At 47.4% G+C, this 25,671-nt stretch overlaps 1 protein-coding gene across 1 annotated transcript in view; it reads left to right on the top strand.

The window, feature by feature from the left end:
• Positions 1-361: 361 nt before the first annotated feature.
• The window catches only part of SSC4D (scavenger receptor cysteine rich family member with 4 domains), a 30,448-nt gene continuing 5,138 nt past the window's right edge, over positions 362-25,671 (top strand). Inside the window, exons 1-9 of the mRNA XM_043999785.1 lie at positions 362-415; positions 8,872-9,093; positions 12,114-12,116; positions 15,975-16,006; positions 16,581-16,886; positions 18,259-18,333; positions 19,434-19,748; positions 22,574-22,654; positions 25,494-25,559. Coding sequence (XP_043855720.1) covers positions 8,981-9,093; positions 12,114-12,116; positions 15,975-16,006; positions 16,581-16,886; positions 18,259-18,333; positions 19,434-19,748; positions 22,574-22,654; positions 25,494-25,559 — 991 coding nt within the window. The 5' untranslated portion in view covers positions 362-415; positions 8,872-8,980. The remainder of the gene's footprint in view (positions 416-8,871; positions 9,094-12,113; positions 12,117-15,974; positions 16,007-16,580; positions 16,887-18,258; positions 18,334-19,433; positions 19,749-22,573; positions 22,655-25,493; positions 25,560-25,671) is intronic.

Below are 25,671 nucleotides of genomic sequence, written 5' to 3'. Positions count from 1 at the left end.
GTTATCTCCCTCTCCTCCTTCCCCTTCCGTGTGGGGTCCAGGGTGTCATCCTGGAAGTGAGTGGGGATTTCCAGTTGTTCCAACCCCCCAAACCCTGCTTCCCCCATCTGGAGAGGTGACCACTGGGCAGGGGCCAGATGAGTGATTTCCTTCTTCTCCTCCCTTCCTCTTTTTGTTTTTTTCCTTCCATTTATTTTTTGGGAAAAAAAAACTTTCTGTATCCCTCCCCCCCACGCCCCCCACCCCCAGTCTGGCCCCTCGGCAAAGAGGAAGCAATGACTCCGGTCTTGTATTGATTGATTTTTTAAATCACCAGCTGTTTCTAAGGGGGAGGAAGAGGAGGAGGAGGAGGAGGAGGGAAGAGGGGAAGAAGAAGAAGGCAGAAGACAAATATAACTGAAGAAATCCCAGCCAGGTATGTACACTCTTACTCTCTTTTGGCCAGGGGGAAGTGGGAAGCGGGAAGGTGGAAGGGCACTTACAAAGAGCTAGATTTGATTGAACTCTTGAGGGAACAGGGAAAAAAAACCCAACAAGTTTAAAGGTCTCTCCCCAGAGTTTGGGTGCTCAGGTGTCATTCAGAGCTGGTCTAGAAGGCTTCCACCAAAGTGATTATTTTAGACACTGCCTCAAGGTCCTCCCTGCCTAACTTTGTCCTAGATCAAGTTGTTTCTCAATAATGTCATGGGCACATTATTGCCCAATATGACCATGATGTTCCGAAGTCCCACTGTGGCACCATTGGGCTGGCTGCCCAGGGCATTCCTATAGAACTGTCCTCCCCTTGTGATCTTGTTATGCCTAGGGCTGTGGTTTCTGCCAGAGCCATTTAATAAAATGGGGTTGGAGTGTGCCTGCTTTGTTATCTTCAGGAAGCTGGGCCTGTTAGATCTGGAAACTGAGGCTGCTCTTGGATGAAAATGGTGGGAAGGAGGAGGTAATGTGGTGCTGAATTCAGAATTCCAAGGTCTGGGTTTGAATCTCAGCTCTTCTGCTTACTTTCCGCGTCACCTTAGGCAAGTCACTTCATCCCTCTCTGGGCCTCAGTTTTCTCATCTGTAAAGTGAGAGGGTTGGACTAAATGGCTTCAAATCCCTTCTAGTTCTACATCTAAAATGATAAAGGGAGAGGGGGAGGGGAGGATGAACCAACTTAGCATCCACAGTAAATAGACAAGGACAAGGAGAAGTTACTGACAGACTTTTACAAGGGGCCTCCCAGTCCTTCCTTCTCAAGCCAGTAATTGTCTACATCGCTGAGGTTAAAAGCAGGCGCTATGAGCTTTTAGAGAAGGGAGTTGGGACGGTATAAGGGAGAACAGGGCTAGACTATCTCCAACCAACTACACACACACAGACACACACATAAAGCGGTGGGGAAGGGGGCAGGAGTGAAACCCCTACAAGGCTCTCTGACAGTCTCTCCTCCTCCAAATGTACAGGGGGAAGCGGAGAAGACCTGGGCCAGTCCAAAGATTATCTTTTCCCCAGTGGCTTCTATTCCTATCCTAATTCCCAGCAGGGCCCAGACAACCAGAGGAGGGATGGGGAGGGGGAAGGGCAGGGAGAGAGACAGAGAGACAGAGACAGACAGAGACAGAGATAGAGACAGACAGACACAGACAGACAGACAGGCAGACAGAGGGGCAGAGGGGCAGGCTCACAGAGATGGGGATGCCATGTGGAAATGGGGGCTGGAGGATTCCTGCTCCACTGCTGGAGCTGTGTGCTGGAGAGGCTAGGTTCAGGCAGGAAGAGAATGAGTGGTCCCCACCCCCTCCTCCGGATCTCAGCTCCCATCTTTCAGCTATCCTCAGCTCCTCAGAAAAGAAGGGAGGGCTAACCCCAGAGGACAAAAGGCAATTATTCCAGTGGGTGGGCCTTTCCCTAGGCCAGATGAATGGAGTATTGAGAAACCAGGACTGTGGCTGGGATCCAGCTTTCGGGCTCCCCTGTAACCCAACCCTGTGTGGTATGGGGGGTTGATAATGCCCTGGTGGGATCCTGCCCAGCCTTGGCCTTAGAAACCCTTGTCCTCCCACCAAAATACCTGGGAGAGGTAACTTCCCAACTAGGCAGAGCCAGCCTAGAGTGTTTAGTTGCACTTCTTCCTCTACCTTGCTTTGGGGTGCAAGAGGGAGGGAGGAAGGGAGGGAGGGATTTAGAGAGTAGGTAGTGCCTTCCCAGGGCCCCTGAAATACTACCTAGTAGCCAACCATCCACTCTGTCTCAGGACAAAGCTGGCTATCAGCTGACCTGAGTAGAGGCTAGAGTGAGGAAGCCCACCTCTCTCCCAAGATCCTCTTTGATTGGCATGTAGATTTAAGTCCAGAACAAGAAAGCCAGGAGACAAATTCTCTCCTTTATTATACATTTCACCATCCTCAAAACCATCCAAGTGCTGCTTCTAAACATTCTCTACAACCCTAGGAGGTGTGTCTTTTTCTTCCCCTTTTACAAAGGAGTATATTAAGGCTCAGGGAAAGGAAGGGACTGGAACAAGGTCACAAGGTATTCATTCAAATTCAACCAACATTTATTAAGTGACCACTATGTTCAGGACATTGTATTACATATTGGAACACAAAGAAAAGCAAAAAACCGTGCCTGCCCTCAAGGAGCTTATAGTCAAATGGGGAAGACAACAGGCAAACTATTAACAAGATGGATACATGATAAGTTGGGGATAACCAATTGTGGGAAGGAACTACTAATAAAAGGGACTGGAGGAGACTTCCTATAGAAAGTAGAATTTTAGCTGAGACTAGAAGGAAGCCAGGGAGGCCAGGGAGGCCAGGAGGTGGAGAGGAGGAGGGGCAGAATTCCAGAAATGGGGGCAGCCAATGAAAATGCCTAGAACCGAGAGATGGAGCATCTTCTGTGAGGAACAGCTAAGAGATGGATGTCACTGCATCACAGAGTACTTGGGTGGCAGGAGTAAGGTATCAGAAGACTAGAGAGCTGGGAAGGGTCCAGGTTATTAAGGGTAGAGGCTTTAAAAGTCAAACAGAGGGGCAGCTAGGTGGTGCAGTGGATAAAGAACCAACCCTGGATTCAGGAGGACCTGAGTTCAAATCCGGCCTCAGACACTTGACATTTACTAGTTGTGTGACCCTGGGCAAGTCACTTAACCCTCATTACCCTGCAAAGAAAAATGTCAAACAGAAGATTTTATACTTGCTCCTAGAGGCAATAAGGAGCCACTGGGGTCTCTATGGAGGGGTGGTGATGTGGTTGTGACCTGTGCTTTACGAAGATGGCTTTGACATCTGAGTGGAGGATGGAGTGGAGTGAGGAGAGACTTGAGGCAGGGAGATCAGGCAGCAGCTACTGCAATAGTCCAGGTACAAAGTGTCCCATGCTGGAGTGGTGGTATTCTTGGAGGAGAGAAGGGGGTGTATGAGAGAGACGATTGAAGAGAGAATCAGTGGGACTTGGCAGCAGATTAGACATGGGGGTGAGAGAGATGGAGAAACTGAGGATGATACCTAGGTTGTGAGCCTAGTGACTGGAAGGACGATGGTGCCCTTCACAAGTAATAGGAAAGTTTGGAAGAGGGAAGGGCTTGGCCGGGAAGAGGATGAGTTCAGCTCTGCACATGTTGAATTTTTAAGAGGTCGTTTGCAGCCCATCTGCTTCAAGCCATCCAATAGATAATTGGAGATGTGAGGCTAAAGGTCAGGACAGAAGTTAGAGCTGAATAAGTACATCTGAGAATCCTAAGCATAGAGATGATCAATGAATCTGTGGGAGCTGATGAGGGCATACATCAACAGGTAAATACCAAATATATACAAAGCAATACAATCTAATTTCAAAATGTAGAGAATTCTAATATCTGGGAGAATCAGAAAAGGCTTCATGTAGACCTGAGGTGCTTAATCTGGGGCCCATGAATCCCTTTAGGGGATGCATGGATAGATTTCAGGGGGTCTGCAAACTTTTTGCTGTTGTGTAGTCATTTCAGCTGTGACTGCCTCTTCATGACCCCATTTGGGGTTTCCTTGGCAAAGATACCGAAGTGGTTTGCCATTTCCTTCTCCAGCTCATCTTACAGATGAGGAAACTGAGGCAAACAAGATTAAGTGACTTGCTCAGGGTCACACAGCCAGTAAGCGTCTGAAGCCAGATTTGAACTCAAAAAGAAGAGACTTCCTGACTCCAGTCCCAGCACTCTCTCCAATATGCCCCCTAGATGCCCTGCTCCATGAATTAGGATGGGGGGGAAACTGACCCTTTGTTTTTCCTAGCCTCCAAAATTTTGCACTTTCACACATTTTGATCTGAGGAGTGGTCCACAGGCTTTACCAGCCTGCTAAGGGGAACTAGGACACAAAAACACTTGACGGACCACTTTAAGGATTGCCCCTGATGTGCAAGCCCCCAGTGAACCTTAGGCTTCCTCTTGGGTATTGTCCCAAGGGCAGAAATAGGAAGTAGGATAAATCTGATCTTATTCCTATTCCATGACTTTTGCTTCTGTCTTAGTCCTGGCCATTGCTCTGTGTGGCACAGACTGAAGGTTTGGACACCCATAAAACTCTCTCAGCCTGGGAGGGGATGCCAGTGTTCAGATGGTAATGCAGCACAGACAAGTGGGAGGCACCGTGCGACAGTAGAGAAAGTATTGTCGTGGGGCCAAAGGAGATGGTTTGAAGGCCACCATTGATGCCTACTGCCTGTGTGACCTTGGATGAGTCATTTAATCTCCATCAGCACGTATATAAAATGATACAGGGCAGAGGTCCTGACGTCCCTTCTGCATCTAGGTCTATGATTTCAACCAATACAGCCTCATAGTGCTCAGGAGATGGGCTAAAAGGCTTGAGCTGTTTCTCACAGGGGTGGGGTCATTCATTCATTCATTCATTCATTCATATATATATTTGTATAGCTCATTCATTCCAGGTGGTGCAGTGCCTGGAAGTCCTGGAAGTTTAAATCTGACCTTAGACACTTACTTGCTGTGTGATCCTGGGCAAGTCACTTAACCTCTGTCTGCCTTAATTTCTTCAGCTATAGAATGGGTATATTGATAGTACCTCCCTCCCAGGGTTGTGAGAATCAAATGAGATAATATTTGTGAGAAGCAGTTAGCACAGTGCCTGGCACACAGTAGGCACTATAGAAACGCTTAGGATTCTCTTCCCAGCTTCATTCTTTTTCTTTTGTTTTTCCCTTTCTTTTCTTTCTTTTTCTTTTTTTTTTGAGGGGCAATGAGGGTTAAGTGACTTGCCCAGGGTCACACAGCTAATAAATGTCAAGTGTCTGAGGCCATATTTGAACTCAGGTCCTCCTGAATCCAGGGCCAGTGCTTTATCCACTGTGCCACCTAGCCGCCTCTCTAGCTTCATTCTTTCATCAAACACCTGTGTTACTTTAGGCAGAGCACTAGGGCTGGGCACCAGGGAAAACTTAAGAGGGATGGTCCATAGCCCTGACAGGATAATGCCATGTAACACACCTCTGACCCAAAGTTCAGTTAAGTGCTGTCCCTGTCCTCAGGGAGCTTGTAGTCTTGTAGGGCTCTAATATACAGCACGGCATGATGTGAGAAGTACCTCTGGGAGGTACAAAAACACATTGTGTAAAGGCTGGGGGGTGTTAAAAGATTTAAATCCACAGGAATGAGCATCAGGGAGGACTTCCTGGAGAAGGTGGCATTTAAGCCAGTATTTAAAGGGGTTCAACAGGAAGGGAGGGAGGCAGCATGTTACAGGGGAGATAGTTCTAGAGTAAGAAGAACAGGGTTAAAATCCTAGATCAGATGCTTACTACCCAGATCACTTTGGGCAAGTCATTTCTCTGGGCCTCAGTTTCCTTATCCATAAAATTAAAGGATGAAGGGTGTTTGACTCAGATGGCTTCTTAGAGAACTGTTTCAGCTTTAAATCTATTTTTCTATGAGGTCATCCCAGGCAAAGGTAAAGAGGTGAGTAGGCAGATTTAGGGGAGAAAGAACGGACCAGCTCAGTCGGAACATAAATTAGATGTAACAAGGATTTTCTGTCATTGTCATCCCGACTTTTATGAATGTAGGGAGTACTGAAGGAGGAATTCTCACCAATGGACACCTGCTCCATAGCCTTTAGTGACACAGAAAGGTTACATAATTTGCCCAAGATCACACAGCCAGGATGGGCCAAAGGCAGGACTTAAGAACCGAGGTCTTCCTGAGAGGTTGTTTAATCCAACCCCCTCATTCTATAGCTGGTAATGAGGTCACTAAGGTTGCTCAGGACATAATCAGGCAGCATCCTAGGTATAAAATTAGAAGGGTCCTCAAGGCCAGCTGGACTAACCCTCCCATTTTACAGATGAAGAAACTGAGGCACAGAGAGTCTGAATGACTTTTCCAGGATGGTAAAGGAGGCAAGTTTACAGAACCATACATAACTCTAGTACTTGGCAGGACCTCAGAAGGCATCCTCTCATCCCTTGGCAGGCATATCACTGCCCCCCAAGGACCAGCCACCAGAGATGTGCCTAGATCCACAAAACAAGTAATGTGGAAAGACAGTGAAGTTTCCTTACACACACACACACACACACACACACACACACACACACACACACACACACAAAGGGGCAGCTAGGTGGTGCAGTGGATAAAGCACCGGCCCTGGATTCAGGAGGACTTGAGTTCAAATCTGGCCTCAGACACTTGACACTTACTAGCTCTGTGACCCTGGGCAAGTCACTTAAACCCTCATTGCCCCCACCAAAAAAACCCCACGATCTAGAACACACACACACACACACACACACACACACTAAAAGCAGGTTATTCCAGCAGATAGTGGGAAGGGCCCAGATCAATTAATCAGTCATCCCTTGGGTATTTGCTTTGCTCAAATGATTTGCATGGACAACCAGCCATCTGAAAGAGGGAAGTTCTGAGATTACTGCAGTCAGGGAGGGCTGCATGGAGAAGGGAGAATCTGAACCGGGACTTGAAGGGTCAGTAGGATTTCAATAGGAACTGCTATATGGAATCTAGCTTCTTTCTACTGGCTTTAGGCCTCAATAGCTGAACAGGATTTATTTACCAGTTCTCATCTAGATGGTCCTGGGGGAGGGGGGAGGTAGGACTGGACTGTGCCAGGGGAAGTTGGGGGGGGGGGAGACTGCTCCATGGACTATTTCCCCAGGAGGAGGCAGCAGCAGGGACCTGAGGCAAAGGACACACATCCAGTCAGCTCTAGGAGAAAAATATCCTCTTTCCGGAAGAATAGGACACAATGGACCCTCCCTTTTCTGTTCCTGCCCAAGGGCCTGATGGCTCTAACAGTCAGTTAGTCCACAAACATTTATTAAGCACTTACTGTGTGCCAAGCACTGTGTTTCACCCTGGGAAGACAAACACAGATAGATAGTTCCTGCCCTCAAGGAACTTCCATTCCAATGAAGGGAGAGAAAACATTAAAGGAAGTTGGAGAAGCTTGAAGTAGGGAGGGGGAGATGAAGGAATCAGGGCGAGTCAGGAAAACAGACCAAAGAAGAATGAATGAGGCAGCAGCCATTTATTAAGTGCCTACTAGTATCAGGCAAGGTAAAGCTTAGGGGGCTCAGTGGATAGTGTGCAGGGTCTTGAGTCGGGAAGACCTGAGTTCAAATTTGATCTCAGACACTTAACTAGCCATATGATCCTGGGCAAGTCACTTCACTCTGTTGGCCTCAGTTTCCTCATCTGTTAAATGAGCTGGAGAGGGATATATATGGCAAAAAACCACTCCAGAATCTCTGCCAAGAAAACCCCAAATGGGGTCACAGAGAGTCAGACTTGACTGAACAACAAATGTACCAGGCACTGTCCTTGGTCCTGGGAATATACAGAGTACCTCTCAAGGTACTCACCATATAGTGAGGGGAGATGATACACAAACAACTACATAGCAACAAGATGGTAGCCAGTCATTTTTCAGTCATGTCTGACTCTCTCTCTCTCTCTCTCTCTCTCTCTCTCTCTCTCTCTCTCTCTCTCTCTCTCTCGTTCTCTCTCTGCAGGGCAATGAAGGTTAAGTGACTTGCCCAGGGTCACACAGCTAGTAAGTGTCAAGTGTCTGAGGACAGATTTGAACTCAGGTCCTCCCCAATCCAGGGCCAGTGCTTTATCCACTGTGCCACCTAGCTGCCCCATGTTTGACTCTTTATGACCCCTTTGGGGTCTTCTTGGTAGAGACACTGGAGGGGTTGGCCATTTCCTTCTCTGACTCATTTGAGAGATGAGGAAACTGAGGCAAACAAGGTGAAGTGACTGGCCCAGGGTCACATGGCTAGTGTCAGAGGTCAGATTTGAATTCAGAAAAATGTCTCCCTGGCTCTAGGTCCAGCGCTCTACCCACTGTGCCACCTCAGTGCCTTACAAACAAGATATATACTGGATAAATGGGGAGGAATCTCAGAAGGATGGCATTAGCATCTTGGGGGACTGGGAAAGTTTTGTTACAAAATGTGAGGTTTTAGCTGAGACATTTAAAGATGAGGAGGGAGAACAGCCAGTAGAAAAATGTTAGATTTTTTTTTGCGGAGTGATGAGGGTTAAGTGACTTGCCCAGGGTCACACAGCTAGTAAGTGTCAAGTGTCTGAGGTCAAATTTGAACTCAGGTCCTCCTGAATCCAGGGCCAGTGTTTTATCCACTGCGCCACCTAGCTGCCCTAGCCAGTAGAAAAATGAAGGCAGAAATATGGTCCCTGCCCTCCAGGATATCACATTCTAATGGGTAAGACAACATGAAAAAAATTACATACAAATAGAAGGCAATGGCAGTGGGGTGGGGGAAGGTACTTGGACAGGGCTGGGGCTGGGGACCTGGGAAGATTGGTCACTGGCAGGCAATGACTCTTCCTTCCCTGTCCTCCCCTGGTTAGCTTGGACCCCCACCAAGGCCCTGATCCTGACTTCCAGATGTTCCAGCTGTGACCTCCACTCCCCGGAGAGACCATCTGAAGACCCTCCAAATCCAAAAGAAGAGCAGAAATGAGAATTGGTCCCTGCCCAGTTCAGACAAGCAGAAGGAGGAGACCAGAAGAGAGGAATACCATCTGTCCCATCCTCCTACCTGTCCTGGCCTTTCTCTTCCTGCCATTGGGGTGAGCCACTCCACCATGTCCCCACTTGCAGTTGAGACCCAGCTGTGGCAAGTATTGGATCACAGCTGATTTACAAATGGAGTCAAACAATCTCCAATTGAGTTGGTGTGTGAATATACAAACGCATAAAATATATTTTTATACAAGACACTTATAGATATGGTATATTTATATACAGCAGAGGTTCTTTGGTGGCTCAGTGGATAGAGTGCCACACCTGGAATCAGGAAGACTCATCTTCGTGAGTTCAATCCTGATCTCAAGACCTTTACTCCCTGTCATCATACCATGAGGCATTCTGTTCTTTGCAGGGCACTGGCTGTTCAGACGGCCTTCCCTATATTCACTTATTGCTATTACAGATCTAAAGCTGGAAGGGACCTTAGGAGACCATCGACTTCCACCCCTTCCTTTTATAGAGGAAGAAATTGAGGCTCACCATAATGGTCAGCATTGACATAGCATTTAAAAATATATATTCTCTTATTATCTTCACAACAACCCTGGGAGGGAGGGGCTATTGTTATCCCATTCTACAGATGAGAAAACTGAGGCAAAGGAGACTTGCCTAGGGTCACCTAACTAGCAAGAACCTGAGGCAGAATTTGAAGTCATCTCCAGGTCCAGCAATCTAGCCAACATTGCACAGGTAGTAAGCATCACAATCCTCTGACTCCATAGGCAATGTTCTTTCCTTGGACTGTATTGCCTCCTGACCAAACTTTTATTCATTGCTCCTAGCTCCGTGTAGGACCAAGCACAATAATTCATCCCTCCTTCACATGCTTTTGTTGTTCAGTCGTTTTTCAGGGTGTGTCTGACTCTTTGTGGCCCTATTTGGGGTTTTCTTGGCAAAGATACTGGAGTCGTTTGTCATTTCCTTTAGCTCATTTGACAGATGAGGAAACAGAGGCAAACAGGGTGAAGTGACTTGCTCAGGATCACACAACTAGTACTTTTCTGAGTCTGGATTCAAACCCAGGAAGATGAGTCTTGGGGCACTGAGTTCGGAGCACTGTGGCACCACCTAGTGCCCTTCCATGCCCCTACACTTCAAATTCTCAGACAAGTCCTGAGTCCTACATTCTCCTGTGGATTCGTGAAGGTTCAAAATGGTATATGGTAAATACAAGGTCATTTGAGTAGGGAAAGGGGAGGGACTGGGGAAAACTTAGGATCATTGAAGAATAGATTTAGAGTTGGAAGAGACAAGTCATCCAGTCTAACCATTTCATTTTACAAGCGAGGGAACAGGTCAAGAGAGATTAAATGACAGAGAAGCAGAATGTCAGAGTAGATTGTATGTGCTGCACTGTTCTGTCACTTAGCAGCTGTGGGATGGGGGCCTCAGTCTCCTCATATGTAAAATTCTAATGAGAAAAGTTATACCGAGGCAGCTGATGAATAGTGAAGAACCAGCTGGTCTCTGAGCCAGTAAGACCCTGGATTCAAATCCCACTGCCTCTGTGATTCTGGCCAAGTCCCTTAATAAGGCTTTCATAGCGCCCATTAAATTCTCGAAGATTTGCAGGGCATTCACTGCTTTTGTCTTAGTCAAGTGAATTTCCTCACGCCCAGGAGGCGTGGACTACCAAAAAAATAAATAAATAAAAGCTGTAGTGCCAACCTTCCATCTTGTTCTGGGGCAAAGTGGTTTGAGAACTTTGAAACTTTGCAGTTACTGAAATCAGTGGCAGCTCCCCAGGTCCTCTCCCCAGTGCCATAAAACCTCTCATTCCTCTCATTGGCTGGACAGGGGTCAGGCTTAGAATGCCACCACTGCTGAGAGGGAGACCAAACACTGACCCTCACATGTGTGATGCAAGGAGGAAGGGCTTTGTCTGCCAAGGGAAGGCAGCAGGAAGGTGAAATCCAGGATTGCTTTGTTGTCCCCCCCATCCCAAAACAGTGGCTTTGTTTCTTCTTTAACATCACCAATACTTCCCAATATACCCACCTCTTCCTCCCCCTCTCCAGAGCCATTACCTATAACAACAACAACAAAATTAATGGGGGAAAGAACAGTTCAGTGGAACTAAACCGCCCATAACCAAGTCCAGTATAACATATAGCATCCCATGTTTTCAAAGAGGGTAGGGAGGTGCAGCCTCATAAGTCTTGTTTTTAACAAGGTCTCTCTGCTACTTCCACAGACCATCACCTTCTGTGAAATGTAGGGGGAGGAGATATTTCCCAGACACATTCTTTGGGGAAAGGAGAGTCTAGTCCTAGGGAGGGGCCCTCCTGCAGACAGTGGAGGGTTGGAAGAAGACCCCCTACATCTAATCCATGCCAGCAGGCAGGCCAGGGCTCAGGACCCTGCTGCTCCTTTATCATCCCTTCTGTCCTATCATCCTAGGGATCGAAAGAAGCAGTGATGGAAGAAAATCTCCCACTCCGTGCCCCGCCCTGCTCCCCTCTTCTTTTCCCATCCCTGAGAATGAAACCTGCAGCCCACAGGTCTCTACCACAAGAGGGCGCTTTTGCTCCACAGACCACCCAGGATCCGTCTTGTTGCCGCAGCTGTAGAGACAAAGGGCTGGTTGGGCTGTGGCCAGCCCCTAGTAGCCCTGCTGTCCTTCGGAAGGTGTGGTGTAATACTCTTCCAAAAATAAAATTTTAATTAAAAAGAGAGAAGAAAGCAAACAGACAGACAGACAGACAGACAGAGAAAGACAGAGAGACAGAGAGAGACAGACAGAGAGTGAGGAGGGAGGGGGATAACGCTATCCAACCCAAGTGCTAGACTATCCTTGTTGAATATCTTTTTTATCTTATAATTAAGTAAACCTGCTTTCTTCAACTAGGAAGGAAGGAAGGAAGGAAAGAAAGAGGAAAGGAGGGAGGAAGGGAGGGAGGCAGGGAGGGAGGCAGGAAAGGAGGAAGGAAGGAAGGAAGGAAGGAAGGAAGGAAGGAAGGAAGGAAGGAAGGAAGGAAGGAAGGAAGGAAGGAAGGAAGGAAGGAAGGAAGGTGTGGTATATGTAGTTGGGGTCCTCCAGCTGGGTCAAGTATCGAAAGAGGAGGTATATGACGCAAAGAGGGATCAAGGAAAAAGAAATCCCCTCTCCTTTCCCCTTCCCCAGCAGTGTGGGATTCAGAGTCGGAAGGCTGCCTCCGGGATGGGGGTGGAAGGGAGGTAGATGGATCCAGGAAGTGATTTTGAGCTGGAAGAGACATTTCGAGGTCACCTAATCCCACCCCTCCATTTTACCTGGGTAACCTTGGCTAAGTCACCCCCTGGGCCTCAGTTTCCTCATTTGTAAAATAAGAGTTGAACTGGCTGGCCTTGGAGGTCCTTTGCAGCTCTAAATCGGTAGTCCTGTGAATAGCTGAAAATGTGAGGAAGGATTTCTCCTGACCTCCCAATGAATGCACTGGAGGCATTTGAAGTCACCTAGATAAGAGTGATGTCGTAAGACCCAGGAAGCTATCCTACCCACTGCCATGGCTTCAGAATACCTCCCTTAATATAGTGGAAAGAGCACTTGATTTCTAATCAGAGGACCTGGCTTCATATGCTGTCCTTTTCACTTACTACCTGTGTGACCTTGGGAAATTCCCTTACTTCTAGCCTCAGTTTCCGGATCTATAAAATGGGGTTGAACTAGATGACTTCCAAGGTTCATCTAGCTGTAAGTCTATGATTCTCTAACCTGGGTTTTAATCTGTCTCTGGCCCTTCTAGTTGTGTGACCCTAAATGAATAACTTTTCCTCTCTGGGCCTCAATTTCCTCATCTCTGAAATGAGAGTTTTGGACTAGCTCTGAAATTTATAATCCTCTTATCCTAAATCCCTTCCTCTTTCTGGGCATTAGTTTTTCCTACCAGGAAAAAAAAGGGAGCAAATTAGGTGGTCTCTGAGGTCCCTTCTAGCAGTAGGCAGGAATGATTCCTTTATAATAAGAGGGCAATGCATATTCCTTTGAAAGGCATACCCCCTTCTTCCCTCCTCCTTGCCACCCACCCTCAGGGAATACCTATCAGATCCCAAATCCTTCATTGTGAATATTGGTGTCAGTCATTTTTCTCCCAGACTCAGGAGTGGTGGAGGAGGGAAAAGATCTGGGTTTCAATGGCTTTGCAGTGGAGAGGCTGTGTGACCTTGAGCAAATCTCTTCCTGTCCTGGCTCAGTTTCCTGCTCTGTAAAATAAGGACTTGCCTGGACTAGGTAACCAATAAAGAGCTTCTTGAATCTATGTCTCATGTTCCTAGGACTTGAGACACTGATGAAAAGAGGGGAGTGGGGAGGATGGTGTGGTTTGGATGGAATTGAGGGAGAGGAGTGGTGTGGTGGTTCACATCTCCTGAGCTAGGAGTAGAGTCTGGGAGATTACGGAGCCAGGGGTTGGCACACTCCCACCTTTGGGCCAAACCCAGATGGCAGCTTGTAGTTCCAAGGCCATACAAAAACAGGCACACCCCGAGAGGATCATAGAATGTTAGTGCTGGAAAGAGACTTGGAGAGAGGTCACCTAGTCAAATGCCCTTCACTTTACATTCGAGAAAATGGTAGCCATTCAACAAGGGTGGTGGAAAAAACCCTGGCTTGGGGGTCATGAACTTTGGGTACTAAGACCCAGCTCTAATCTTAACTCACTGTATGACATTGAGCCAGTCATTTCCTCTCTTTGGGCCTTAGTTTCCTCTTCTGTGAAATAAGATGATTTCTAAAGTCACTTCTGGCTCTAATTCCCACCACTGCCATCTCCCTCTCCTGGGCAGGAATGATCTTTCCCTCCTCTGAACCCCTGGCCTTCCAGAAGCTTACATTGTAATAGGGGAAGAGAGCATATAAATGGGGTACTAGAAAAGGGAGGGTGTACAGAGATGGCCTAGAAGTGAGACGGAGGCCTGGATGAGTCCAGGGTGGTTCTGAGGAAGAGTCCAAGCTTTCAATGGGGAGGAGGTGGAGATGAAGGCTAGCGAAGGTCCCATTCTTTGAAGATGTGGATTTTCAATGAACATGATTACGTAGTTCGATTATAAATTAGGTAGAACCTCAAGGGCTAGCAGGGACCTAGAGATCACTTTGTCATTTTGGGAGAACAAGAACCAATGGGGATACAAAGTAACATGCTAGATCTCGAGGAGAAGCGGGCAAAGGACAATGCTGGACCTAGCCCTTGCCCTGCAGAAAGGCTTACGTTCTAACTGAACCATGCAGGGTACCCTCATAAATGGTTGTAATATAACGCAGGGCACAGTGAGGGCAAGAAAAAAATCCAGTCCCAAAACTCTAGGAAAATTCGAGGAGGGAGGAAATGCTTTCAGCTTGGGGCTAAGCAGAGAAGTCTGTGTGAAGGAAGCGATCTATTCCAAAATCAAGTTCATTCATTCAACAAATTGTTTACCGACTTCCTCACCCCAAGCCCTCCTCTCTATAGCTGCCAAAGAGCCAAAGTACATGGCTGCTCATGCTAGGTCTCACCTACTTAATAAACTCCAGTGACTCCCTCTTACCTCATCTTACCTCAGCCTCCAATATAAACTCCTCTGTGTGGAATCCTCAGCCAGTCCTGCTTTCCCAGTCTTATTCCACCTTCCTCCCTTTCTAAAGTTCTATAATCCCAGACAAATTGGCCCATTTACTATTCCCGCCCCCATCTCCCTGCGTTTGCACTTACTCCCCCTCCTCACCTTTGCCTCTTGGAATCTCTGGTTTCCTTTAGGATTCAGCTCAAAGACCTTCTTCTGCATCAGCCCTTTCTTGGTCTCCCTCCCACCCCCATTAATGCCCTTCCCCTCAGGGCTGTAGTTGTTATCGTTCAGTCATTCTCAGTTGTGTCTGACTCCTTCTCCAGCCCATTTGACAGATGAGGAAATTGAGGCAAACAGGGTGAATTGACTTGCCCAAGGTCACACAGCTACTAAGTATCTGAGGCCATGGTTGAACTCAGGTCTCCCTGACTCCAGGTTTGATTCTTTATCCACTGTGCCACCTCTTTTTTGTATATGGTTAGATTTGTGCATGCCATCCTACCAACCCTTCCTCCTTATGGGAAGACTGTAAGTTCATCAAGGCCAGGGACTGTTTCATTTCCATCTCTGTATGGCCAGAACTTAGCTTAGAACCTGATACATAGTAGCTGCTTAATGTGTGTGTCTTTTTTGATAGATGGAGAGGGCAATTGTCTTTGGTTCTGTAGGAGATACAAAGAGGACTGAAGCTGAGTCTCTGGCTTGAGGAAGGGCCGAGCCCAGTAGGGGATATACATGGGGCCAGCGTCTTGAGGATTCTAGCCAAAGGTCATGGAGAATTCAGAGGAGAGAGAACTCTCTTGTTGGGCAAAAGGGGAAATTGGAAAACTTCCTGCAGGAGGTTACTCAAAGCTGATTTTTGGAGGTTTGGGGAGATAATGATTTGGGGGAAGCCTGTCCAGGAAGAAAGTAGGAACAAAGTCTATCAGAACAAAGGGCAGGTTGTGTTTAAGGAGCCCGGAGTACCCTCATCTGGCTAGATCACTCAGGAAATAGTGGAAGATAAGACTGGACAGGTGGGATAAGGGCTGATTTTTGGAAAACCTTGCAAGCTAATGAGGTTGAACCTTATTAAGTAGGAAGTGGGGAGCCACTGAAAGTTTCAGAGTAAGGGAATAATATGATCTCATTTGTGCTTTAGGAAAGTTGTGCTCACGATTGTGTGACCTATGAATTGGAAAGGGGAAAGACTGGAGGTGGGGAATCCAGTCAGGAGGTTGTTGCAATAATCCAGTCATGGTTTGTTGATGCCTTGAATTTGTATGGTTGCAGTGGGAACAGAAAGGAAATGAGTGTGAAAAGCGATGGTTTACCATATACTCAGGGAGCAGCTACATACCTTGGGGACTTTCCCCAACTGGGCAGATCCATCTGATCTTCTTTTCCATTCCATTTCAGGCAGCACCCTGCAACCTACTCCATTACCTTTTCCAGGTAGGACCTTCTGTGGGGTTGGGTGGGGTAATGGGGTTCCCTCCTAGACCAGCCATGGGCGTCCTTTCTCCTATTCCAAACTGGAAGGTCCTTCACCTGGCTTCCCACCCCAGGATCTTAAATAAAAAACCTATGCCCACCCCCATTTTACAGATGAGGTAAACTGGGACCATAGAGAGGGAAAGGCTCACAGTGAGGGAATCAGTGGCACAGAGACCATCTGATGGGACTCTAAGGGCAACCTAAGTCTAAATGAGTTTGACCCTCTTCATTCTCCTTTTTACTTCTCAAACATAAGAAGCCTGGTGGGTGGGGCCGTGCTAAGAATATGGTTAGCTTTCTAATGCCAATGGATCAGATGGCATGGAAGACCAAGCATATGCCTAGGGGTGTGAAACATGAATTTAACATGCCCTTGACGAGGAGTGGGGTGGGATGGGATGGGTAGGGTGGTTCAGGAATCCCACGGTTTGGGGATCTGGGTGCCTCCCAACATTGGCCTGCTCTGAGAACTGCCCTCTGCCCTGCCCCGAAGTAAGCTGCCTCCCCTCCCCTGGCCCCCCTCTGCCCCCAGAGGTGAGGCTGGTGGGGGGACCTAGCCGCTGCCAGGGCCGACTGGAGATCCTGTACAATGGCTCCTGGGGGGCCGTATGCGACGATGACTGGGACGTGGTAGATGCCAATGTAGTCTGCCGCCAGCTGGGCTGCGGGTATGCCCTGCCCGTGCCCTTGCCCCTTGCCTTTGGCCAGGGCCGGGGCCCCATCCACCTGGACAACGTGGACTGCAAGGGACAGGAGGCGGCCTTGAGTGAGTGTGGTAGCCACGGCTGGGGTGTCCACAACTGCTACCACTACGAGGATGTGGCTGTCATGTGCGATGGTGAGAGGGATAAGGATGAGGAGGAACCACAAGGGGGCCTCAGAGCCATGTGGACCCTTCTCACCTAACTGGGGACTGGGGAGCTGGGAACAGAGATGAGTAAGAGTAGGGCATAATGGGAAAATCCTTGAACTGGAAGCCAAGGCTCACTGATGTTCTCAGCCTGGTTCTACTACTACCTTGGGCAAGTCCCTGGACCTTTCCAGGCTTCAGTTTTCCTACCTGTATCATAATCAGCAAGGACATACTGAGCATCTGTTCTATTTAAGGCACTTCACTGGTGCCTGGAGATACCAAGAAAACACCTAAAGATTGCATGCTTGGCCTCAAATAGCTCACGATCTCTAAGTCCCACATCAAAACAAACAAACAAACAAAAACTCTTATTGGATTCCTCTTTTGCCTTGAAAGTCCTTTAAAAATGATAATTCCTCACATTTGAAAAAGACTTTTCATTTGTTCTTCAGCTTACTCTGCCCTCACAATAACTTGGAGGAAAAAAGTGAAGCTTAAAAAAAAAAAGCCCCAAACAAAACCAGATGTGATTTGCCTGTGGTTCAATAATCAATTACTAGCAAGACTGGAATTTGAATTCATGTCTCCTAATTCCAACGGGAGGCTCTGCAGACAACCTGGGAAATTTGGGGTGTTGTCTTGCCCGAGGGCAGGGGGATGGAATAAAAGGTCTCCAGAGGTTCCTTACTACCCTGGGAGTTTATGATTCTCTGGGCAATGAGCTGCCTTTTCCCCAGTTTTTCTATTACTTAAGAACTCTCCCCTCTGTTCAGAGTGTTTGCAGGGGAAAATTTCAAGGAAATCATCAGCAGTTGCTAGCTCTCCTGAGGGATCTTGCTTTTAGAAAATTTCCAAGGCCACCTGGGGCCAAAACATCTCTGTGTATGTTTGTCTTTGTGCATCTCTGCTTCTGTGTCCATGTCTTTATCTCTGTCTCTTTCTGTCTCGGTCTCTCTATGTCTCTTCCTATTTCTATCTCTCTGTCTGGGTCTGCCTGTCTCTCTTTTGTCTCTGTCACTCTCTCCAACTGTCTTTGTCCTCTCTGTTTCTCTCTGTCTCTGTCTTTCCTACACACACACACACACACACACACACACACTTTCACTTTGTGTTTGTAATCATATGGTCCTAGAGAATCTATGAGACTGTCCTTTTGGGGTTTGGGAGCCTGAATACCCCTCCCTGTGATCAATGATTGCCCCATCTTTCTCCCCCATTAATATTCTGAGAAGCTAACATTTCCCATCCAGAATTCCTTGGGGTAGGTAAGACTCACAAGAATAGATGCAAGATTCCCCCAGGACCCAGCACAACTGCTCAGCTATTCTCTTTCCACCCCAATGTTTTCCCTTCTCAGATCTCTTACCTACACTGGCCAGGAAAGTGTTAACAAGCAGAGCCCCCACCACCATCACCCTGAAGAATGGAATAGGTAGGTGGCTGGCCAAGATTCTCCTGGTTCCTAGACTCCAGAGCTGATTTATTTTCTTTTTTCCTTCCTTCCTTCCTTCCTTCCTTCCTTCCTTCCTTCCTTCCTTCCTTCCTTCCTTCCTTCCTTCCTTCCTTCCTTCCTTCCTTCCTTCCTTTCTTCCTCCCTTCCTCTTTCCCTTCCTTCCTTCCTTCCTTCCTTCCTTCCTTCCTTCCTTCCTTCCTTCCTTCCTTCCTTCCTTCCTTCCTTCCTTCCTTCCTTTCTCCCTTCCTGCCTTCCTCCCTCCCTCCCTTCCTTCCTTCCCTCCTTCCTCCCTCCCTTCCTTCCTCCAATAAGCATTCACTAAGTGTATAATATGTGCCATGTTTTTTGCCAAAAAATAAATAAGCTTTGCCCTCAAGGAGTTTACAATTTACTGGAGGCTACAACACTTCCACAAATAAGACCTTGGCAAGGCACTGTACCTCTGTGGGCCTCCCATTTGCTATCCATAAAGGCATTGGACCACATGGTCCTGGGAGTGTCTTCTCCCTCTAGATCTATGATCTTAAGTAAATACAAGGTATTTCTATTTATAAATAGTAAGCATGAAGTAATTTTAGGGAAGAGAACTGACAACTGAGGGGATTTGGAAATGCCTTGTGCAGAGGGTGGGCATCTAAACTGGGCCAGCCGCCAGTATGGGGATTCAAATGATTCTAAGAGATGGAGATTAGGGGGGAGTGCATTTGAGGTATGAAGGCCAGTCAGTGCAAAGACATGGAGAAGAGATGGAATGTTGAGTATGGGGAGAAGCAAGAAAGCTAGTCTGAAACCATTCTAATTCTAGAAAAGGAACAATGAGTAATAAGCCTAGAAATGATGTGATCAGAATGTTCTAGGAAAGGTAATCTTCACTGGGCAGACCTTTTGCCCATGCCCTACCTACTTGACTGGGACAGGAAAGTACCTCAGGAAGTTATGAATGGGAAGGGACCACTAGGCACTGTATAGGCATCATGATATATTGTGGACTGGCAAGACATTGCATGAAACATGGTTGTGGGTTGTAAGGTGCATGGAATTATGCATATAATTCTCCCCTATCCCTTGACCATTCCCAGGTGATGGCAGCATCCGCCTGGTGAGAGGAGCCAACCCCTGTCAAGGCCGAGTAGAGATCCTGCATGGTGGTACATGGGGTACTGTGTGTGATGATGACTGGGGGCTCCCAGATGCCACTGTGGTCTGCCGCCAACTGGACTGCGGCAGTGCTGTGGCTTCTAAGACCAATGCCTACTTTGGGTATGGCACCGGCCACATCTTGCTAGACAATGTCCACTGTGATGGCCGAGAGCTACGCCTGGCAGCATGTCCCAGCCTGGGATGGGGCATCCACAACTGTGGGCACCATGAAGATGCTGGTGTCATCTGCTCAGGTACTGGGAGAGGAGCTCTAATAATGGACAAGCATTTCTCAAGGGCCTCCTATGTGTTAGTGAGAATGCATTCTATTGGGCAGCTAGGTGGCGCAGTGGATAGAGCACTGGCCCTGGAGTCAGGAGGACCTGAATTCAAATCTGACTTCAGACACATGACACTTATTAGCTGTGTGACCTTGGGCAAGTCACTTAACTCTCATTGCCCTGCCCCCCCCCCAAAAAAAAGAGTGGAGGGAGAATGTATTCTATTGCACCAAACCTCCCACAATGTGTTCTACAAGAAAGTCTTAACTCTGCCATCTACTCGTCCTTGGGTGATTCAACTTCTCTCTGGGTCTCAGGAATGGTGATATCTGCCATAGTGTAGTGTGTAGGGTGCTGGTCTTAGAATCAGGAAGACCTGGGTTCAAATCTCACCTTAGACATTTAGTAGCTATATGACTCTGGACAAGTCACTTAAGCTCATTGTGCCTCAGTTTGCTCATCTGTAAAATGAGAGGATTGGACTTGATGGGATCTAAGCTCTAACCATATTATCCTTTGATCCTGCCTCCCCTCCACTGTTGTGAGCATCAAATGAGATCGCAGAATCACAAATCTCCAAGATGCTCGGAGTATTGAGAGCCATCCGGTCCAAAGCCTTCATTCCACAGATCAGGATGATGAGGTCCAAAGAGGTTAATTTACTTGTCTAAGGTCACCTGGCTAAGAAATTGCAAAGCTGGGATTTTCTAGTCTTCTTTAGACCACACAAGAACAAAGCCCTGGTCAATCATAAAGCACCATACAGTAAGAGATTGTAAAATAACCATAGCAATCATCGTCATGACTGTCTTGGTTTCATACCACAGGCTACTCCACCTCCACGTCCCAGTGCCACCCATGCCCCTCGAATGCTTAGTGCTCAGCCCTTTTCCTAAGGCCCCACAGAAAGTCCATTAAGGCTGCTTTTTTTCCAAAGTGGGTTCAAGGTGGGCTTTCAGCATTTGGAGATGTGGTCTGGTCCTCACCCACTTTCATTGCCAGCCAGTACCACTTCTTGTCAGTGTGCTGCCCATTTTCCCATTCCTCTTTCCATTTGCCTTTCCCCCTTCTCTCCTTCCTGCTCCCTCCCAAACCCAATCCAAATTTACCCACCCTTTGATCTGTGCCAACCTTAACCCCCAGGGCTCTGCCAAGGGAGCAGCCAGGTTCCCCTCATAAACTACCTATCCCCAGGCCAGTGTACCGGCATTTCAATAAAGAAGGGATAGCTACCACCTCTACCAGGTTATCTGAACCTGCCCTCTCAGGGACCAAGTTTTCATTATCACAGGAACCTTCAGAAGTTAATTCCTTACCGCAGGAGAGTAAACAACTAATAGATGATTGAAGGCCCTGGGGCGCACTGGTGGAAAAAATTCTTTTCAGCAGGATTTGGTTGGGGAGGAGTGGTTTCTGAATCCTTCTGTCTATGGAAGCGACCAGCTATCCTGCTTAGTGAAGGACCAACCCTATACCCGCTCTCTCTAATAGAGAGAAGGGAAGAAACTGATCCGGGACAACTAGCCACAGAGCATCCCTGAAGAGCGTGTGGGTGCTGTGGGCACTGGCTCCGTGTGGAAAGGAAGTGGCTCTGAATGGCCATGATTTTGCCGACAGGAAGGAGCTGATGTGTGCCTGCCTATCTCCTCCCTCCCCATGCACATTCTGCATTTCTGCGGATCTGCTGATTACTGTCTCTAATGTTAATCATCCCCTGGCATCCCTTATTAGCCAGCTGGGCACTGTCTATTTTGGGGGCTCTGCCAATGAGGGGACGCATTGAGTTTCTCTTCTTTCCTCTTTCCATGCTCTACTGCTGTAGACATGTGTATGCACATGGGCTGATGGGAAGGGTATAAAGCAAACTGGGACTATTGGGCTACTAAGAGGATTGAATTTGACCCCAAGGGTGAATCATAGCTGAAATATTGCTTCCCAGAGTTCCCAAGTAATAATTCTTGCCACTAAGCTAGAGGCATGAACCTACCCCCCAAAGGTCCCAGGTTTACCCAGAAGACAGTGTGAGGAAGACCTCTGTCTGCATGCATGGGCTGTGTGCTAGAGCTAGAGCTAGAAAGGACTTTGGAGGTCACTTAGTCCAACCTCCTTGTTTTACAGAGGAGGAAACTGAGGCTCAGGGATTTCAAGTAACTTGCCCAAGGTGATACAGGTACAAAATGTCAGAGGTAGGATTTGAACCCAGGTCCTCTGACTGCCCAGCCAGGGTTACTTCCTGTGAATTATTCTGCTCTGAAGTTCCTTACCTTTTCATGCCCCAGGCAGCCCCTTGAGATTGTAAATTACAGGGAATGTGCTGATCTGTATTGGCAGAGGGAGTTTCCTCACTGGAAGCTTCCAACATGGATAAGGGGGGCAGCTAGATGGTGCAGTTGATAGAGCACTGGCCCTGAAATCAGGAGTTCTAATCCAGCCTCAGACACTCAGCACTTACTAGCTGTGTGACCCTGGTCAAGTCCCTTAACTCCATTGCCTCTGAGCCATATCTGGGGCCATCTCCAGCCTTCTTGATGTGTATATCTTGCCACTGGACCCAGATGGCTCTGGAGGAGAGAGTGAGGCTGGTGACTTTGTACAGCCCTCCCTCACTTAAATCCAATTCACTGCAAGTCATGATATCACCTCCTGATGTCATGGTCCTCTTCCAGAAAGAAGGACAAACAACAATAACATGGATAAAGTCCCTGGCCTGGGCAGGGCATCCATAGCTTAGTGGTTACTTTACTGCCTAGTGCTCCTTGAAGGAACTCAGACCCTATTTTCTCCTATTCTTTTTACAGGACGCAGTGTGCCCACAGTTATGTCCTCACCATCCCTAATCACCCATGATGGCAAAGTCAGGCTCACTGAACCAGCCACAGGTAAGGGGGAAGAAGACAGCCTCCCTAAACCCTCAGTGCTGGACAGCTCCTGGGCAGTTTCTGGGTCAGCAGATTCCCAAGCTGCCAAGCCTCTGGACAGGGAATCCATAGTTTAGCGGCTTCTTGGTCACTTGGGTGATCTCAGTATGTGTGTGTGTGTGGGGGGGCTGTCAGAATTAAGGGAAAGTCTGGTTATTTGGGGGAGGACATGATTAACCTCCCCTAACCTAAGGAATTTATCATTTAGTGAGTCAGGTAAATGGCATATACATAGAAAGGTAGCTAGCCATATAGGACAGGTTCTGATAAATTCCCATACCTGGAAGAACTCAGCTGAGAAAGGGGAGAATAGGATTAAAGATCATTTGGGCTGGGGCAGCTAGGTGGCACAGTAGATAGAGCACCAGCCCTGGAGTCAGGAGGACTTGAGTTCAAATCTAGCCTCAGACACTTGATACCAGCTGCGTGACCTTGGGCAAATCATTTAACCCCAATTGCCTCACCAAAAAAAGAAAGAAAGAAAGAAAGAAAGAAAGAAAGAAAGAAAGAAAGAAAGAAAGAAAGAAAGAAAGAAAGAAAGAAAGAAAGAAAGAAGGGGAAAAAAGATCATTTGGGCTGCCACAAAGGAATTCATAGGTAGGTAGGATCCAGACAGGAAAGAGTAATAGCTAGAGCCCCCAAACCTGAAGGTAGAAATCTTCATAGGGATGGAAGGGAAACTGAGGAAAGGGGACAACTGGGAAATATCAAGAAGACAACTGTAAAGTGAGGGAGTCTTATTAGATGAACTCTGAGGTTTCTTCTAGCATTGGGTTAAGTAATTGGGTTATTAAGTAGGACTATAATTCTAAATTGAGTGGATTGGAGGGATCATGGAGGAGAGAAGTAGGGGGCAGGGCTAGGCTGTAGGAGACCTTGAATGCCCCAGTGTGAGATGGGGGTTGGGATTTTGTGGATACATGCTCACCCCTGACGATATGCCACAGCTACCAGCAAAATTTGTTTTTGTTTTTGTTTTTGAGGCAATCAGGGTTAATCGACTTGCCCACACAGCAAGTGAATGTCTGAGGCTGAACTTTAACTCAGGTCCTCCTGATTCCAGGACCAGTGTTCTATGCAGTGTGCCATTCGGCTGCCTTTCTAAAGTTTTTTAAATGGTCCCTAACCCTGGAGGGAGGGGCTAGGAGTGCCTACCTCACAGGATTAGTGTGAGGATGGAATGGAATAATCTCCTATTATTGGGATAATTATCCCATCATCCCTTTGGGATAACCCTGATGGGTTGTACAAATGTGAGCTAACCTCACTAAATTATAATAATTATAACTGTAACAGGATTGGAGCAAAGATAGGGGACTAAGGTTGGAGTTTGCATTTGGTTAAATGAGGGCCCATCTTGGGATGGGATTAGAATCAGAAGCTAAAATTAGTATTTCACATGGGCTTGGAACAAGATGCAGAGTAGGGTTGGGAGCACAGTGGGATTTGGGGGCTGGTTTTGGACAGCATCAAAGTGGGCATTTAGAGTAAAGTGTGAGGTGGGGGTCAAGATAGGCATCAGAATGAGGCCAAATTTGAGGGTGGGATTAGGGTTGATTTAAAATAATAATAATAACAATACTAATTTCAACCACAAAAATGATGATTTTATCCACTTGTACAATAGTCTGTAAAAAAAAATGAGTATAAAAGGATAAAGGATGGAAACTTGTCCTAGGACAATTTCTATGTAACAACAACAACAATAATAATAGCTAACATTTATATAGTGCTTATTATATACCAGGCATTGTGCTAAGCACCGATTATGATTATTATCTCCTTGGATCCTCATAACAACCCTAGGAGGTATGTAGTGTTTTTATCCCCACTTTACAGATGAGGAAACTGAGGCAAAACAGAGGTTAAGTGACTTGCCCAGGGTCACACAGCTGGTGTCTGAGGTCCTATTGGAATGCGGGTCTTCCTGATTCCAGGCCTATCCACTACATCCCCTAGCTGCCTTTATTTGGGATGTAGCATTTCAGAGAACCCACCTGGGCATTGCTTCCTGGCTTGGTCCTCATGGGGCCAGGACTGAGAGATGTCTGCCAAAGTGTTAGGATGAGACCTCAGACTCAAGGAGGCTGAGCAGGAGATGAACAGATTAGAGATTTAGAGCTAGAAGGCACTTCATAGACTAGTCTAACTTTCTGGTTTTAAGACGATGAAATTAGAGGGTTAATTGGTTTGCCCCCGGGTCATGGGGGGGGGTGTGAAACTGAACCCAGGACCTCTGCCTCCAAAGTTGGAACCCTTTCCACCACCATGACTGCCTCTGGATCATAATGATAATGACTAATAAGGCAGCTGGGTATGGTAGTGAAGGGAGCCCTGAATGGGGGAGTCAGGAACATGGGAGTTTAACTCCTTCAGTACTAGCTGTGTGATGTTGAGGGTTGGGAGATAAAGATGGGGTTGGATGAGGAGAGAGGGCTGAACGCCTAGACTTCACCAGAGATGGTTTTGGGGGCTCTTTGTGGGTAGTTATGTCCTTCCGATCCTTCCCCTGCTAAGTCCTCATTCTAGGCCCATGATCCTGATTAGCCCCCAGCAGGAAGCCAAGGGGCCTCTTGCGTTCAGAATCTTCTCAGGCCTGGGGCAGCTAGGTGGCGAAGTGGAGAAAGCACCGGCCCTGGGTTCAGGAGCACCTGAGTTCAAATCTGGCCTCGGACACTTAACACTTACTAGCTGTGTGACCTTGGGCAAGTCATTTAACCCTCATTGCCCTGCAAAAACCAAAAACAAACAAAACCCCCCAGAAACAAACAGAATCTTCTCGGACCTGTTGTCTTCACAGTAACAGAAGCTGCTGCTGAGCCCACCAGGGAAGCAACTGTTCTAACCAGAGCCCCAGGAAGGAAAAGTAAGTGGACCCTCCCGGGCGGGATCAAAACCTAAAAGGAGGCAGTTTCTACTTGGAGGAGCTTGGAATCCTCTTCTGCCCCAGCCTTGGAAATCCTTACAAAGTCAAGTCC

Source organism: Dromiciops gliroides, chromosome 4, assembly GCF_019393635.1.
Source record: "Dromiciops gliroides isolate mDroGli1 chromosome 4, mDroGli1.pri, whole genome shotgun sequence".
NCBI classification, from domain to species: Eukaryota; Metazoa; Chordata; class Mammalia; order Microbiotheria; family Microbiotheriidae; genus Dromiciops; species Dromiciops gliroides.
This window is presented reverse-complemented; position numbering and strand designations above follow the sequence as displayed.